Source organism: Mustela lutreola, chromosome 5, assembly GCF_030435805.1.
Source record: "Mustela lutreola isolate mMusLut2 chromosome 5, mMusLut2.pri, whole genome shotgun sequence".
Lineage (NCBI taxonomy): Eukaryota > Metazoa > Chordata > Mammalia > Carnivora > Mustelidae > Mustela > Mustela lutreola.
This window is the reverse complement of record NC_081294.1, coordinates 104344249-104363246: the sequence shown is the minus strand read 5'-3', so window position 1 is coordinate 104363246 and position 18998 is coordinate 104344249. Positions and strand designations below refer to the sequence as shown.

The window sequence follows — 18998 nt, the reverse complement described above, 5'->3', positions numbered from 1 at the left end:
GAAGCAGGCTCCCTGCCTAGCAGAGAGCCCGATGTGGGACTCGATCCCAGGACCCTGAGATCATGACCTGAGCCGAAGGCAGAGGCTCAACCCACTGAGCCACCCAGGCAGCCCCTAATAATGCCAATTTAAAAGGTATTTTTGTTTCAGAATAAAACTTTTTCTTAGATATTAGGTGCAGGAATCACACAGATGGACCTGAACACACAGATGAACCTGTGTTAAAGGATATTGGCTTTGATATATAACCCTAGTGATTTCTAATACTTCATCTTGAGTTAGGTAGACTTATTCACTCAGATCACTGGTACACACCTGGACATCTGCAAGCTTCCCACTCAGATTTAGGCTTACTTGAAAAATAAGAGTGGAGCAGAATGTTTCCCCTATAGAAACAGATAAACCTTCAGAGAAAACCCTGCATGGTCTAAACTGAGCATTCTTATTAATTTATTCTCGTACACTCATTTATTTGACCAGTGGGTCAGAGAGAGGCCAGGGATGTTTCTCTAGTAGTAGAAATTCTTTCACAGAAACTTGAGCTCAGGTGAATGGAGGTTTCCCCTGATAGAAGTCCAAGGGAGTTTTGGTTTTCTAGTATTTGTAAACTTTGATGTTGTAGTTTAGCTTTCTGTTTGTGATTTGGGGGAGGGGAGAATTTATTAAGGGTTTACCTTTTCTATTGACCATGAAAACTGTGGAATCATCCCACCTTCATTGTGTGTGAGCTAAAAAAGGACCTTAGACATTCAGGTATTAGAGTTATGTTAATGTATGCATTTTTCTTAAGAAAAAGTTTGGTGGATATTCTAGTAAATCTCTTGAAAGGATCAGTGACATCAATGTGTGTGGCTCATGGAAACGCTTTTGAGTTCCCTTCTGCTTCTCTTACAAGTTTCTACACACTTCTCTGATTTTCTTCAAGTAGTTCTAATAGATAAGTAAATATCTATTTGAAATGAAAGTTTTTTTATTTTTTTTGGTTTGGTTGGGTTTTTGATATTGTACCATTTTTCATTTCTATTTTATTGTAAGAAATATACACTATTTTAGTTGCATCATGCATTAGAAAGTACTTGTGGATTGGGTGGGGAGTTAGTTAACCACAGGGATTTTGTGTTTTGCCGTAATACTGTTCTATTTTTATTTTTCCAGGGCTTTTTGGTAGATAATGAGTACAGGAAGTTTTATGGACTATACCTTTCATTTTGTCCTCTAAGGTTGTATGTGAATCTGTAGCATCTTTGACCTAATTGAAATAAATTTAAATGAATAAGAACTGTTAAATAAGCCCTTAAGTAATAGACATAGGAATTACTTGTGAAAATATTTTGTGTTATACAGATCTTTGCGAAGCTTTGCCGTACTTTTCAGTTCACAGTTGGCAAGAATGAGAGTACTTTTCTCTGGGATATTCAAAGGGAAGGTGTTTAAAAGGAATGACTTCTATAAATTGAAATGAGTACAAATGAGAATTCTCAATGGATTTGTGATCTGGACCCTATAGCATTACTTAGTAATGTAGACTGAGTTCTTTAAAGGCAAGAACTATTTTTTTTTTAAAGATTTTTATTTATTTATTTGACGGAGATCAAAAGTAGGCAGAGAGAGAGATGGGGAAGCAGGCTCCCTGGCGAGCAGAGAGCCTGATGTGGGGCTCAATCCCAGGACCCTGGGATCATGACCTGAGCCAAAGGCAGAGGCTTTAACCTACTGAGCCACCCAGGTGCCCTGGCAAGAACTATTCTTTTGAGCTTTACTTTCAGTATCAAATATGTATTATCAAATATACATATAATTACATTTAATGCTTAATATATAGTTAGTGTTTAATATTTCTGAATGAGTGAGTGAATCAACTCTCATGATAAGTTTTGTTCTCATAATCAGTAGGAGAGGATGAAACATTCTAGAAGCTCTGCTATCATTCTTCATTAAATCATGCTTCACCTTGTTAAACTTCTTTTCATACACACAGTTTTTTCTGGGTCATTTAGTCAATGAGTATTCTTGAAGATGTGGTTTCAAGTTGAAAGGTATATGCATATACATATGGGACAGGAACATGAAAAAAATGAATTTATTCCAGGTTTTAAATTTTTTAATTTTAATTTTTGTTTTGACAGTATATTGATATGTTAACAATGATAAAAAGAAAAATGAGGTTACTTTAATACACTTAATGATTTTCTATTTTATGGAGCCCTTGCAACACTGCAATGTTTGTTTATTCATTAATCTATTCATTGAAAAAGCATTTCTTTAGTGCTTTAAACCTGCTAGAGATAATCAGAGATTTGTTTGACCAGAAAGTGTCATATCATACATCAATAAATACAACAGTTACTATATTTCATTGATGCTGAGAAGCCTTTTTTTTTTCCCTATTTTAAAATCTCTGAAATTTGGAGACATCCTATAATTGTTGGTGTCTTTCAGTTATAATTGGCAGTACAGAATGTCTTACACTTGATAACAATCTTAAAGTTGATGAAATATAGTACATTTTTAAACAATCACTGAATTTTAAGATTTTGAAGCAAGAACCACATATAATTGATCTTGACATTTCCCTGTCACCCAGCATGAATCTTACTAAATACATTATATACTAATTAGTAAGGAAGCATTTCTCTTAAAACCGTAACTATAGATTTGAATTTTTGGATTCAATGAATTTAGAATGTTTTTAAAAATTATTATATGTAATTTTAATGCAGTACAGCCACAGTTCTTCCTTCCACTGAATAGTTTAAACCTTACTGGCATTTTAATTACTCCTTTTTTATACTTTATTACTTCTTTTTAGCAATTACAGTGTATCTTACTATTAGGAATTCTTGGGTTGAATTTTCATTTCTGATTTGCAGGTGGCTGAAGTGTGTGCTTGACTGATTAGGATGAACTGATTATAGTTTAAGATAAACTGATAAAGTGTAGCTAGTTTTCAATTATCCATCCTAATAGCATGGATAATTGTAATTTGCAAATGATCTCCAAGCCCTTTATTTATTTTATGGGAGATACTAATATGTAGCAAAGTTATATTGATTTGCATTTCTAAGCTTCATGTTTTCTCTTTAGAGGAGGTAATAATAAATACTGAAATGGCAAAAAAAAAAAAAAAGAAAGAAAGAAAGAAAGAAAGAAAAAGGCAGCAATAGACTATATATAAGAAAATTGAAAGGCCTGAATATCCACCAACTGGGTAATTGACCTGTGAGCAATAAAAAATTGGCTGTGATTTCATGCATTACTATTGAGCATTGTTTAGATTTAACTTTTGTTCACTACTGATTGAATTAAAGTTTGAGGCGAAATGCTCTATATCTCATTTCTTAACTCTCAACCGTTCAGTCGTCTCTCATTGTGAACTCATGAGATTCAGACATGATAAAACAATAATGAGAAGTTAAAAATCAGGGTTAGAAAAGAGTATGTATTTTCAACCTGCAGTCTTCTATAAGGGAGAAAAGCAATTATAAGAGTTTCGAGAATCAATAGAAATTGATGTTTTATACCAAAGAAAACTTAAGATCTTGAGTCCTGCCTCGCCACCATCACTATACAAATAAAAAGAAATCAATAGGCCTAGAAACATAAGCTATTAAACATTGACATCCAGCAACTATTTTTGATACTTAGGCATTGTTTAATATTTTGAGTCAGAAAAAGGTGTGTCATTAAATAAGAAGTTGTATTTTTAATTTAAAAATGATTGTTTTTTCTTTAATTTCCAGATTTTTTATATACTTCATTTTGAAATAAGAATGTTAGGCATGGATTTAAAAAAAAAAATCTGCATGTGATTTCTTACTAGTTACCTAGGAAGTTCTAAAGGTCCTTCCATTAAAAAGATAGGTAGTTCTATATTAAAAAAATTGTTAACAGACTTTGGTGAGGTTGTGTTTGACCAGTTTCCCGTCTCCTGAATAATCTCTTAGCTCCTATAGTAGGAGCTATAATTGAAGGATTTAGAAATGAGTACTGAAATGAGTATGGGAATTTTCAGAGCCAGTGAAGACAAGTTACTTATGGGACTCTGAAACTGAGCATGAGAAATTAGAACTTGAAGCTCAGTTTGGAGTTTTAAGGAAATTGTTACATTACTGAAGTAGTGAGATTTTATGGATCTCATATAGTGGTAAAATTGATTAGAATTTCCTGATACTCTCAGTAACAAAGTAACTTTTGTTGTCTTAGTGTATCAATTCCCCAGTGATAGACTTGTATGTTTCCTGTAATGAAGACATTCAAGACATACCCAGATCTTATGAAACCCACTAACAAGGTTTTGCAAGGAAGTCTTGCAAGGAAGAACACATTTTTTAAATGTTATAGCTGCCAGTGGATTATCATTATTTATGGTTGTTAACTATAAGGGGCCAGTTAGGCATAGTTCATAGCTGGCTTTCTATAATACCATTTCTCTCTATCCTTTTCAAAAAACAAATGTTAGAATTTCAGTGAATGAAAGTGATATTGGAACAACTTTGGATCAATTTTGATTCATTAAAGAGTCATTAACAAACTTATGTACTACATTATTAATAAATTACTTGACATGTTGTTATTGCTGTATACTGCTGTGTTGGGACATTGCTTGAGAACAATAGTTTCTTGATTTTCCTATAATGCATTCACTATGATGAGTAATCGTGTACAGCAAATTATTTTTCTTGGCATTCTTTCTATAAAATGTGTATGATTATTCCTTTATGTAGAGTGAATGGGAAGTAAAGAGCAGAGAGAAGCTATAACCGAGTTCATCACAGCTCTTTTTTCATGGCAGGAAATAAACTTTTCTTTGCCATTTTGCATTTCAAGTATTTCCACTAAAAAACAAAACAAAAACCCACAAAAAAACCTCAAAGCTTCCAAACTAAGAACATAGTATTTACATGAAAAAACAGAGCCAAGTGGAGCAAAGGAGAGATTTTGGCTTTAAATAGTAGTTAAAAAATCCTTACAGAGAAAATAAGAGAAATAATGAACTTATCTGGAGATGTGATTCTTTTTTTTTTTTTTTTTAAAGATTTTTTCTTTATTTATCTGACAGAGATCACAAGTAGGCAGAGAGGCAGGCAGAGAGAGAGGAGGAAGCAGGCTCCCTGCAGAGCAGAGAGCCCGATGTGGGGCTTGATCCCAGGACCCTGGGATCATGACCCGAGCCGAAGGCAGAGGCTTAACCCACTGAGCCACTCAGGTGCCCCTGGAGATGTGATTCTTTTGTTCCACTCTTGGAATACCACTTCCTATCAATGAAGCTCTTCCTCAGTTTGGTTTCATATCACCTGTCGGGGTTTAATTATATTTTTAAAGCCAGGAATGACTTTAAAGATTATTTATAAGTCTCCCTCTTTCTTAGAGTTTTAGAGTTGATTCATTGTAATGCTGTGAATGGTTTTATTTATCTTTGGATCTCAATACCTGGCATAAAACTTAGAAGGTAGTCTATAATTATTTGTTGAATTGGCTTAACTTAATCGGGGTTAATATTAGTTAAAAAACCATTAATAAATTCTGATAATTCTTAGAAATTTTAGCCTATAAATATCACTAGAAATTTTTTTTTTAATTTATTCTTTTACCTTTTTTCTCTACCCAGATTTGCATCTGCTGGTGATGACGGAATTATAGTTGTGTGGAATGCCCAGGTGTGTATTAATTCTATGTGAATTGTGTAATAAAGACAGGACTGAGTAGATGAGTCTGCATTCATAAACACTATCTGGGTATATACCTGTATAGAAGTATACTGAAACTAATTAATACTTGAAAAAGTCTACTTGGCCTGAGCCCATTTTAAATGGGGGTCAATATTTCATAATAGGGAAAGTTTTAATCTTACTGAACAAAATTTAAGTTTTTAGCAACTATGCACTGACTTTGAAAATGAATCAAGTGTTGATTTTTGTGGAAGATGGAATTTTTATTTCAAAATTGTATGATAGCATAAATACAATATTTTTCTCATGTTTGACTTTAGTAGGAATGTAATAAAAGGCTAATTTTTTTCAAAAATATTTAAGACTTCACCAAATTTTTAAGGCTGATCTTTAGATATTCAAATTATTCTCTTTTGAAGCATTTGTCTTCTCCCTGTTATTTGAATTGTTATCTGGTCTGACTCTGTCAAATCCTCATTTTTCAGTGGCTTTGCCAGTGATTAAAGCAGTTATTTAACATTGTGTTCACCATGTTCATGAAATCCTGCAACCTTGGAAGGGTTTGCAATTTGTGTTTTATTTACATTGGATCTTTATGTGTTTACTACTTGGAAAAATCAGTGAGAGACTGATAGCTGAAGACACTGGACAGATAGGAATAGATGCTGGTGTTAGAGATGGAGTGGAGACTGACTTTATGAGTGGTTGAACTACTCTGGGATGTGTACAGTATATGTATAGTGTTGTTGTTATGCTAACTTTTATTTCCTTCAACATTTTAGTTTGGAGGTTTACTCAAATACTTGAGTAATGAGGCTCCTTATTTTTCCCCCAGATTAGTAACTGATATTTTTATGCTTAATTTACACAATTCTTAAAACTACATGGTATGGTTTTAAGAATATCCCTTTAAAATTTCATGTAACTGGGTATTATATGCAGACAGTGTATCGAGGAACACTACATCAAAAACTAATGATTTGTACTGTATGGTGACTAACAAAACATAATAAAAAATAAAATAAATTTCCATGTAAAAATATGCTAAAAATTAGTATTTTCTATTAGAAAATAATTATTGATGACCAGTCTTTAGTACCTGCTTAGATTCTATTTGATTGCTTAAAGTTAAGTTGTAACGTCTAGGTAATTAAAAATAGAATTATGTATTTTGTATATGGTGATTCTTCTTAATGTTGTCATTTAAGATTATTTAAGTTATAAAAATGATATTAGCGTATTAAAATTTTTATTGGTATTTCAGACAGGAGAAAAACTTCTGGAACTTAATGGACACACTCAAAAGATAACAGCTCTTATTACATTTCCTTCCTTGGAAGCTTGTGAAGAAAAAAATCAACTGATCTTGACAGCTTCTGCTGATAGAACAGTTATTATATCCTTAAATCTGGAAGAAAATGAAATAGCTATAGTCACCCAAGGGACCAGTATATACATTATTAGTTTTTAGCTTTTGAGGGCTTGTCTGTACATTCATTTTAGCAAAAATGATTTTGCTCTAGTCTTCATAATACACATCTTAAAAGTGTTAGCCATCTGAAAAGTGTTAGACTGGAAATAGGTAAAGGCTTATTATTGATGAAAACCCCATGACTAAAGCTGTTTTTTCCAGAGTTACTATTATATTAAGTTATAGAAAATGGAGAATTTGGACTTAAAAGTACTTACTTATCTCAGTTTGCTTTCCAATTTAGAGAAACAAAGATGAGTTAGATTGGAGAATAATTCACATTTGTGTTTGTACAGTATTGTACAGCAAAAGAAGTGTAATGGCCCCAACCCATAAGAACCTTTTGAACATCTGAGCTTGGCAGAAAAGTGAATTACCATCTTCTCAGTGTTTAATATTTAGTATTTAAAAATGATTTTAAAAGAGTAAACTCCCCCCTCCCATCCTGGCCAACTTGTAGGTAAAAATTTAAGGTGTAACAAAATGGTAAAGTTTTGTAGAGAGCACTTATGTGTGCTAGGCATTGTTCTATTTAACATATATTACATATGTTTTTACATATATTCCATATACATATATAACGTGTTTAATTTTTATAATAAGTATTCTTATTCTCACTTCCAGAAAAGAAAAGAGAGGCACAGAGAGTTTGTCTTAGGTCATACAGCTATTCAAGGACAGATGGCAAGCAGTCTAACTGCAGGGTCAGAACTCTGAACCACTATATAATACTGCCTTCATAAAATATTTTCCTTAAACAAATTTAGCCTTTAATATTTATATGAGGAATTAGATTTGTGAAGGCCTTGGCCAAATACTTAATGGAAACTTCAATTTTACTTTTTTTTTTAATTAAAAAAGGTATCAGAGATTAACTTTAAATAGTCTGTGCTTACCTGAGAATTCTGTTTAAATAGTTTGAAGCATGAGGGAAGTGAGTTTTGGAGTATGCCCAGAGGAGTAGGTGTTTCCTGGGCTTCTTCAGAACCAAGACAGAGCTTATTATGCACTTCATTTTTTTGAAAGATTTTATTTACTTATTAGTGTGAGTGAGTGAGTGAGTGCCTGCAAACCTTACCATGAGAAGGAGTGAGGGGTGGAAAGAGAGGGAGAGGCAGACTCCCCTGATGAGCAAGGAGCCTGACCAGGGGCTCAATCCCATGACCTGACTGAAGGTAGATGATTAACTGACTGAGCCATCCAGGTGCCCCATAACGCACTTTAAATGAGCTCATTAGCTCAAGTGATTTCTAGACAGATTGCTAATAGGTGAAAAAATTTCAAGGTAAGATTTACAGGAAGTAAAGTGTATTTTGTGATGACAGTGTTGCATAAGCAATATTACATAGGTTTGAGTCAGAGTAACTTTATTACTACTGTTCCACTGAGACAAATATTATTTTAGGGCCTAAACTTTTTGTTTGTTTTCAGTATCAGTATAATCTACAAAAACAGAATTTAAAATACTTTGTTTTTATTAGACCCTTCCTAAGCTACTATAATCTTAGAGGCAATTATTAAGTGGCTGTTATAGTATGGAGATGAGTAGTTGAGACAGTGTCAATATGAACGTCACTTTAAAATGATGGTATAGAGACATTTTCTTCACGGATTTTCTTGTTAAAAATAATTTCAGGCTGCTTGAGCCTCCACTATTAATAAACTTTATTAATTAAATGTTGAAGATAAATTTTTCATTTTTGTCAAGTGAGTCTTAACTCTATTCATTTACGTGTGTGTGTGTGTGTGTATACCTGTATATATGTATATATATTTGTCTGCATGTTATAAATGTGTGCCCAAAGATGCTGCAAAATGTGTATGTTACCTTAGGAAATGGGGTGAAAAGTTGGAAAATTGTTATGCTCCTTAAGTCAAACTAACCTTGGATACTTAATGGAAGTCCTTTAATGGTTTTAAATATGTTTACAAGTAATACACTGTCACAGGGTTCTTTGAATTAGTAGAATAGTAGTAAGTCATGCCATGCATATTGAGGAGCTTTCAAGTGAGAATTAATGAAGTTGACAGTTTTGGGTATAAATACTTCATTCAATGTTTATTAGATTATGGTGGACAGTTTTAGAGAGTAAGTCTTAAAATTTAAACACTTGTAAAAATATTTAATGCCTGCAAATACTCAGTATTCAGACCACTCATTTTGTTGACATTTTCACATAGTTTGATAGTAAAATTTGCCTCAAACTTATTTTAGGTTGTAAGCTTGCTATGCTGAGTTGATAACTTACTATATGATTTAATTTTATTAATGGCATAAATGATAAATATTTTATGCTTTACTTTAAGATTTTTCTACCTGAATGTGTAATATTCATAATTTAACTATTAGAAAAGTTATCTCCTAACTGAGATTTTAACCTTTCGTTTAGAAATTATTTCTTAACATAAGTTTACTTATGGGATTGTGATACCGGCAGACAGGTTCGGAAAGTATCCAGCTTCCAGTCTACTGTAAAGGTAAAATCTTGTGCATTATCTACTGGTAATAATGTTTTTGTTTTAGAAAAAATGTTTAATAAGTTATATGAAATTACTTTTGTTGGTTTTAGGAATTATTTCTTTCACGCATACCTACAGTCATTTGATTTTTCAAAGACTGGATTTTTAGAGCTTCTATATTAAATATTAGAATGTTTGAACTTAAAATTAGATACGGGAGTGAATATATAACAACATAAGGATAGTACCTAGTATGTTTCTTGTAGGTAATTTTAGGAAGATATGTTACTTGCAGAATGACTATTCCAATAGCTAGTCTTTTTTGTTTTGTTTTGTTTTTTGTATTTTGAACTAAAAACATGGATTTATTTGTCCCTTAGTCTCTGCTTTTTATACGGTCATGAGGATGAGACAAATGAATTCCTTAGTTCCAGAGAAATGTTATGTGGCTCATAACCTGCTACTATTAATTCCTTTCATTTTACAAACAAATATTAATTGGGGCTTATCACATGATATGAATTCTGCCCCATGTTGGAGAGGACCTTGTTACTTTGATTCCTACAGAAGTTACCTCGGATGTTCTTAGAAAATGCCACTCTTTTTCAATATTGTCAGCAAGTTTGAGGAACTGATCTTGTAAAATGTGATGTTTCCTTATTTGTTTTAAGGATAATTTGTCTTTACATTGGAGCTAACAATTTTTTTTTATGTTAAAAGAATTGCTTTGTGCCAGTAATCAAGGTATTTGATTTTTTTTCTTAAAAGGCATCATCTGTGGTAGCCATCTCATGCTACTATTGCTCTTTTTATTATCAATTTAGTAGAGTTTCTGAGGAGAAGAAAGTGTCCAGAAATACTTGTATCCAATTTAACCGTGGACTGTATTTGAGCAAGTTAATAAAGTATTGATTTGATGAGAATTTCAAGGCTTTATTTGATCTGAAAAGGTGCTTTTTAAAAATTCCTTAAGAAATATCCCTGCCGTTTGATAGAGGTCATAAGGTTTCAAATGAAAATACATGAACTGAAGGAATAGAGAATATTCAGAAGAAAAACTTTGGTGTATTTTGGACAAATTCCTTTGGTGAACTGTTTATAGGAACTGATCATTAAGAGGTATCTTATTCCAGTGTGGTGAAAGTACTTTTTGAAGAGGTTTTACTGTAATGTTAGCTTGATGGTTGTTTTTACTCCTGCTGCGATCGTGTTTCACATAAGACACTGTGGAAAGATAGCATTTCACTCACCTTATTTCAGGGAATCAGTTGTCCTTGAAGAGATAATTTATCAAAATCAGATTCCTAATAAATATAAGAAATACTATTATTTTTTGAGTTATTAAAATTTTTATAAGTGTTCATATTAGCAAGGAAAGGATGAAGTTGGCTTTTTTTTTTTTTTTTTTTTTTTTTTTTTGCTGTTGAGAGTATAAGTTGATGATATTCCTAGAAGGCAGTTTGACGTTATTAATGAAAATTTTTAAATGATTACATGAATTGACCCAGAGATTCTACTTATAGAGAACTCTTTAAAGGAAATTACAGAAAAAAAAAAAAACCTTAGAGATTTATGAACAAAAATGTCTATTGAAGATATATTTTTTTAAATGGTTGATTGGCAGTATCCTAAATGTCTTACAGGAAGATACTTAAATTACAGTAGATAAATATGCTAAAAATGGTATTTCAGAGAATTCATAAGGAGTTTGGAAAATCCTAATAAGATGTTAAGTGGCAAAAGAAGTATATTATCCTTAACAAAATACTAGCAAATCAACAACATATAAAGAGGATTATACACCATGACCAATTATCTTAGTTTGATTTGAAAAATCAATAACTGTAATATACCATAGAAAGAATAAGTGACAAAAAACCACGATCATCTGAGTAGATGCAGAGAAAGCATTTTATAGACTTCAGCATCCTCTCATGGTAAAAAAATAGTCAACAAACTAAGAATAGAGAGAACTTTGCCAGCATAATAAAGGACATTTGTGAAAACCCCAGAGCTGACACCATATTAATGGTGAAAGACTAACCGGAACTTTTTCCCCTGAGATCAGGAAGAAGACAAGGATGGCACTCTTGAGTGTTGTGGGCAATAAAAAAGAAATAAAAGGCATCCATATTGAAAAGGAAGAAATAAAACTGTATTTACAAGTGACATGATCTATATACTAGATCTTAAATTGATAACCAAAACTGTTAGAACCAATAAATGAATTTAGCAGTATACAGTAAAAATATACAAAATTAATTGTATGTCTATACACTAGTAACGAACATCCAAAAATGAAATTAAGAAAAAAAATTTAGAAAAACTAAGGAAATGAAATGAATTTACAGTAGCATCCAAAAGAATGAAATATATACAAACAAATTTAAAGAAGAAACAAGAGAGTTGCACATGAATAATTACAAAATACTTTTTGGAAGAAACTAAAGAAAATCTAAGGAACTGGAAAGTCATTCCATATTCATAAATTGAATTTATTATTGTTAAGATTATAGCAGTACCCAGAATGATCTATACATTGGACACTGTCTCCATCAAAATCCCAGCAGGCTTCCCTTCCCCCAAGAAATTGACAAACTGATCCCTAAAATTCATACAGAAGTGCACGGGACCCCAGAATAGTTAAAACAGTTTTGCAAGTAAAAAGCAAAGTTAAAAGATTCAAAGTTCCCAATGTCAAAATTTATTACAAAGCTATAGTAATTAGAACAGTGTGGTACTGGTTAAGGATGTCATACAGATCAATGGAATATAATTGAGAGTCCAGAAATAAAACCTCACATATTTGATCACTAGAGTTTTGACAAGGATGTCAAGACTTTTCAAAAAGAGCAAGAATAGTCTCTTCAACAAATAATGCCAGGTCAACTGGATGTCCACATGCAAAAAAAAAAAAAAAAAAAATGGGATCCCTGACTCATGCCATATAAAAATTCAAAATGGATCAGAGATCATAAAAAAACCTGAAACTGTAAAAACTCTTAGAAGAAATATGGGAGAAAATATTTGTGATCTTGGATGACGCCAAAAAAACAGTAACAAAAAAAGTGATAAATTGCATTTCATCAAAATGAAAATAAATTGCATTTCATCAAAATTGCATTTCACCAAAAGTACAAATGCATTTATACTTCGAAGAATCCTATCAAGAATGTGAAAAGACAACCCATAGAATGGGAGAAAATATTTGCAAATCATATATCTAATAAGGAACTTGTATCCTGAATATATAAAGAACTCTTAAAACTCAACAATAAAAAGACAACCGAATTAAAAATAGGTAATGTGAAAGATTTCTCCAAACAATATATACAGATGGCCAGTAAGCATGTGAAAAGAAGCTCAACATCATTAAGTATTAGAGAAATGCAAGTCAAAACCATTATTTTTTTGCAATACTATTTCATATACACTAGATGGCTAATACCTGAGACAGGTAATAGTAAGTGTTGATAAGGTCGGGAACCTTCATACGTTGCTGCTGGAATTGTAAAATGGTAAAGCCACCTTGAAAGTTGTTTGTTCATCAGAATGTTAAGCAGAGTTGTCATTTGGCTTAACAATCTCAGTCCTAGGTATTCCTATTTCATTGTCAAGAGATGAAAATTATGTCCACACAAAAACTTGTATGTGAATATTCATGGCAGCACTATATATAACACAAAACTAGTATAAATGTCCACCAACTAAGGATAGGTAAGTATGCTGTATCCATACAGTGGAATATTATTTGGCAAAAAAGGGAACAAAGTATATTATTAAATATTGATTCTTAAATATTAAATACTGAATTATTAAACATTACAAAATTAGGGTAGGAACTTTTGAAATATAAATGACATTATTTTCAACCCTTTTTATTCCAGCAGCTTTAAAAGCAACCCTACCCTCTGCTTAGACAAGACTACCAGAACCTTTTCTTTTTCATTTTTCTGTCACTCTTATCCTAGCACTCACTCAGAGTCAGGTGTGGGCAGAGTACAACTAAAGGTGTGGACTTTAAAGTACTATTCAAGTTAAAGGACTTCTGTAGACTTGAAAAACTCATTTTCCCAAGTTAAGAATTAGGAGATACTAATCTGAGAATTACACAAAAACTAAGGTCATATTCCATTTTTATTTTTTAAGGAAGTTTATTTAAGCCTTGTATATTAATTATCTATTACTGAGTATCAAATTACCTCAAAACTTTGTTGCTTGAAACAATAAACATTACCTCACAGTATTAGTGGTCAGGAATAAATTGAAGCTGAGCTAAGTAGTGTTGGCTCCATGTGTATTATGAAGTTGCTATCACCTGAATGCTTGAGTGGAGTTGGAGGTTCATGTGCTTGGTGAGGTAATGCTGGCTGTTGTCCAGAGGTCTCAGTGTTTTGCACATTCATCTTTCTCCATATGGCTGCTTCTGTGTGTTCACCCTAGAGTGAGTGATCCAAGAAAGAGCTAGGAGGAAACCACCATGTCTTTTATGATGTAGTCTGGTAAGTCACACATCATCCCTTCTGCCACCTTCTATTTGTTGGAAGCTAGTCACTTAGGAAAGCCTGCATTCAAGAGTGACTTAAGCTTCACCCCTTAAGAGAATGGTAGCAAAGAACTTGTGGATATATTTGAAAACAACCAGTGAATGCTTGAAATTCTAAACTGATTTACATTTCACATGAATTTTGCAGTGTTTAATTGTTCTTCAGAGGCTAGATATTTGGCTCTCTGGTGGGAATGACCTATGTGTGTGGAACCAAAAATTAGATCTCCTGTGTAAGACCAGTCATCTTTCTGATACAGGTAAGAAAACAAATCAGAGTAATTATGAACCATGATTGATAGGCTTTAAAAGATATAATGAATCTTCAAAGAGACTTTCTATGAATACAAAGGTTAATATAAGGGATTTTTCTTTTCAATTCTGAATATTTCCTGTAACTGTGTTTCTCCAATTCAGGTCCATGGTTGTGCAAAATCCAATTCTGTCCCAAATTGGAGGGAGAAGACGGCGCCTACCCTCTTTTGGCCTTCCCTTCCCTTCCATTCTTTTTTTTTTTTTTAATTTTTATTTCTTTTTAAAATTTCTTTTCAGTGTTCCAGAATTCATTGGTTTTGTTTTTTTTATTTTTTATTTCTTTTCAGCCTAACAGTATTCATTGTTTTTGCACCACACCCAGTCCTCCATGCAATCCGTGCCCTCTCTAATACCCACCACCTGGTTCCCCCAACCTCCCACCCCCCGCCCCTTCAAAACCCTCAGATTGTTTTTCAGAGTCCATAGTCTCTCATGGTTCACCTCCCCTTCCAATTTCCCTCAACTCCCTTCTCCTCTCCATCTCCCCTTGTCCTCCATGTTATTTGTTATACTTCACAAATAAGTGAAACCATATGACAATTGACTCTCTCTGCTTGACTTACTTCACTCAGCATAATCTCTTCGAGTCCCGTCCATGTTGCTACAAAAGTTGGGTATTCATCCTTTCTGATGGAGGCATAATACTCCATAGTGTATATGGACCACATCTTCCTTATCCATTCGTCCGTTGAAGGGCATCTTGGTTCTTTCCACAGTTTGGCGACCGTGGCCATTGCTGCTGTAAACATTGGGGTACAGATGGCCCTTCTTTTCACTACATCTGTATCTTTGGGGTAAATACCCAGTAGTGCAATTGCAGGGTCATAGGGAAGCTCTCTTTTTAATTTCTTAAGGAATCTCCACACTGTTTTCCAAAGTGGCTGCACCAACTTGCATTCCCACCAACAGTGTAAGAGGTTCCCCTTTCTCCACATCCTCTCCAACACATGTTGTTTCCTGTCTTGCTAATTTTGGCCATTCTAACTGGTATAAGGTGGTATCTCAATGTGGTTTTAATTTGAATCTCCATGATGGCTAGTGATGATGAACATTTTTTCATGTATCTGATAGCCATTTGTATGTCTTGATTGAAGAAGTGTCTGTTCATATCTTCTGCCCATTTTTTCATATGATTGTTTTGTGTGTGTTGAGTTTGAGGAGTTCTTTATAGATCCTGGATATCAACCTTTTGTCTGTACTGTCATTTGCAAATATCTTCTCTCATTCCGTGGGCTGCCTCTTTGTTTTGTTCACTGTTTCCTTTGCTGTGCAGAAACTTTTGATTCTTGATGAAGTCCCAAAAATTCATCTTCACTTTTGTTTCCTTTGCCTTTGGAGACATATCTTGAAAGAAGTGGCTGTGGCTGATATCGAAGAGGTTATTGCCTATGTTCTCCTCTAGGATTCTGATGGATTCCTGTCTCACGTTAAGGTCTTTTATCCATTTTGAGTTTATCTTTGTGTACGGTGTAAGAGAATGGTTGAGTTTCATTCTTCTACATAGAGTTGTCCAGTTTTCCCAGCACCATTTATTGAAGAGACTGTCTTTTTTCCATGTATAGTTTTTCCTGTTTTGTTTGACCATAGAGTTGAGGGTCCATATCTGGGCTCTCTACTCTGTTCCACTGGTCTATGTGTCTGTTTTTATGCCAGTATCATGCTGTCTTGGTGATCACAGCTTTGTAGTAAAACTTGAAATCAGGTAACGTGATGCCTCCAGTTTTATTTTTGGTTTTCAACATTTCCTTAGCTATTCGGGGTCTCTTCTGATTCCATACAAATTTTAGGATTATTTGCTCCAACTCTTTGAAAAATACTGGTGGAATTTTGATCAGAATGGCATTAAAAGTATAGATTGCTCTAGGCAGTATAGACATTTTAACAATGCTTATTCTTCTGATCCAAGAGCATGGAATGGTCTTCCATCTTTTTGTGTTTTCTTCAATTTCTTTCATGAGTGTTCTGTAGTTCCTCAAGTACAGATCCTTTATCTCTTTGGTTAGGTTTATTCCCAAGTATCTTATGGTTCTTGGTGCTATAGTAAATGGAATCGATTCTCTAATTTCCCTTTCTGTATTTTCATTGTTAGTGAATAAGAAAGCCACTGATTTCTGTACATTGATTTTGTATCCTGCCACGTTGCAGAATTGCTGTATGAGTTCTAGTAGTTTGGGGGTGGAGTCTTTTGGGTTTTCCATATAAAGAATCATGTCATCTGTGAAGAGAGAGAGTTTGACTTCTTCATTGCCGATTTGGATACCTTTTATTTCTCTTTGTTGTCTGATTGCTGTTGCTAGGACTTCTAATACTATGTTGAACAAGAGTGGTGAGAGTGGGCATCCTTGTCGTGTTCCTGATCTCAACGGGAAGGCTGCAAGCTTTTTCCCATTGAGAATGATATTTGCTGTGGGTCTTTCATAGATGGATTTTATGAAGTTCAGGAATGTTTCCTCTATCCCTATACTTTGAAGTGTTTTATTCAGGAACAGATGCTGGATTTTCTCAAATGCTTTTTCTGCATCAATTGAGAGGACCATGTGCTTCTTTTCTCTTCTCTTACTGATTTGTTCTATCACATTGATTGATTTGCGAATGTTGAACCATCTTTGTAGCCCAGGGATGAATCCCACCTGGTCATGGTGGATAATCTTTTTAATGTGCTGTTGGATCCTGTTTGCTAGGATCTTGTTGAGAATCTTAGCATCCATATTCATCAGTGATATTGGTCTGAAATTCTCCTTTTTGGTAGGGTCTTTGCCTGGTTTAGGGATCAGGGTAGCTGGCTTCATAGAAAGAGTCTGGAAGTTCTCCTTCTGCTTCAATTTTTTGAAACAGCTTCAGGAGAATAGGTGTTACTTCTTCTTTGAAAGTTTGGTAGAATTCCCCAGGGAATCCATCAGGTCCTGGGCTCTTTGTTTTTGGGGAGGTTTGTGATCACTGCTTTAATCTTGTTACTACAGAATTCATTGTTTATGCACCACACCCAGTGCTTCATGCAATACATGCCCCCCTTACGGGTTCACCCATTCTAACAGCATTTCTCAAAAGTGATCAAGGAAAACCTTTTCATATATGCTCTTGGGCTCTGTTCCTAAACTGAGTTTGATGAGCACATTGACAGGTGGAATTAAACCCTTTTAACTTTTTAATAGCATTTCCTTCTTTATTTGTGAGGTTAATGGACTTTGAATAGATTCCAAAGGATAATTTCATTTTACAATTGGTTTTGCTATAAAGTTCATACATTCTGCAAACTTTCTAATGAAATTCTGTTTTCTCAGAATTTGGGTGATATTTGGTTTTAACCGAACTCAAGAAAATAATTTTTGACTTCTGATACCAAGGATCTTAAAAAATAAAACTAAAAACTCTCCAGAGTAAAAATACTTAAGTACAAATGAATAAATTTGAGTAATAACTTTGAAGTCATGTGATAACACTGTTAACTACGTTTCCCATGGACACTGTAGAAAGAACATTATTAAGCATATTGAAGTTTTAAAGGTAGCAGGAGCCCTGTGAATTGTATTTACAGTTCACATTTGGAACTAACTCATTTTCACAGATACTATAAAATAGCACAAAACTAATAAGATGTCTTAGCAAAACTAAATCAAATACCATTCTAGGATTTACAATTTTACCTTTCCATTGAATGTTTGATGCCTCCTAATGTTGGTGGTATCTAGATTGTATTTTTTTATTTCCTATTCTCATGAGTTATATCTCTTTATTTACATGTATATTTTCCTTTGTGTTTCTTACACTAGCCTGTGGCTACCTGTGAATTTTACTCCATGAAAATTATTATTAACTATGTTGTGAAATACTGAAGTCAGGGCTAACAAGAATGTTTTGTATGTTAGTGTAAGGAACCATCTATTATTGTAGTCTCCCTGTCTTTTGCAAGTTATCTTTGAGAACTGCTAAGTAATCACAGTATTGCCCTATTTATCAGTCTCAAGAGATAGTGGAATCCTTTGAGAAAATCTTTTAGAAATGTTTGAGAAGACCATAGGGTACCAGCAGTGAGCTTTTTGTGATTTGGGTTTTCCACATTACAGGATGCCATTGAATTAGCAATGCTCTTAGATCTTTAGCTCAGGAAGCTCCTTTCATAAGCCTTGCTTGATTTTAGGCTAGTAGGGCTTCTGTGGGCAGTTACTTTGTATTTGGAAATAAGCAAAGGTAGTCCTAGTACAATGCAATGGAAAGAACCTAGAGCACAGGATATCTTTTGTCTTTCAAAAGCAGTGTGTTCTGTGATTTGTGTATTAAGTTGCTATTTCTAGATTGCTGAGTTTCCAGTGTTTTCATTGTTTGATAAAATTTTTTTTTATTTTAGTATAATTGACATAATGTTACATTAGTTTCAGGTGAATAGCATAGTGATTCAACAATTATATGTTACACTGTGCTCACCACAAGTGTAGCTTCTACCATTTGTACAGCCACTGTACAGTGTTAATATAATACCACTGACTATATTCCTTGTGCTGTACGTTTTGCTCCTGTGACATTGTTTAAACAAGCTGTT

General features: G+C 33.5%; 1 protein-coding gene across 1 annotated transcript in view; it reads left to right on the top strand.

Annotated features, from left to right (window-relative positions):
• Positions 1 to 18998, top strand: part of WDR41 (WD repeat domain 41) — a 43904-nt gene that overhangs the window by 8499 nt on the left and 16407 nt on the right. Inside the window, exons 3-6 of the mRNA XM_059175298.1 lie at positions 5609 to 5657; positions 6934 to 7065; positions 9556 to 9618; positions 14295 to 14406. Of these exons, the coding sequence (XP_059031281.1) occupies positions 5609 to 5657; positions 6934 to 7065; positions 9556 to 9618; positions 14295 to 14406 (356 nt within the window). The remainder of the gene's footprint in view (positions 1 to 5608; positions 5658 to 6933; positions 7066 to 9555; positions 9619 to 14294; positions 14407 to 18998) is intronic.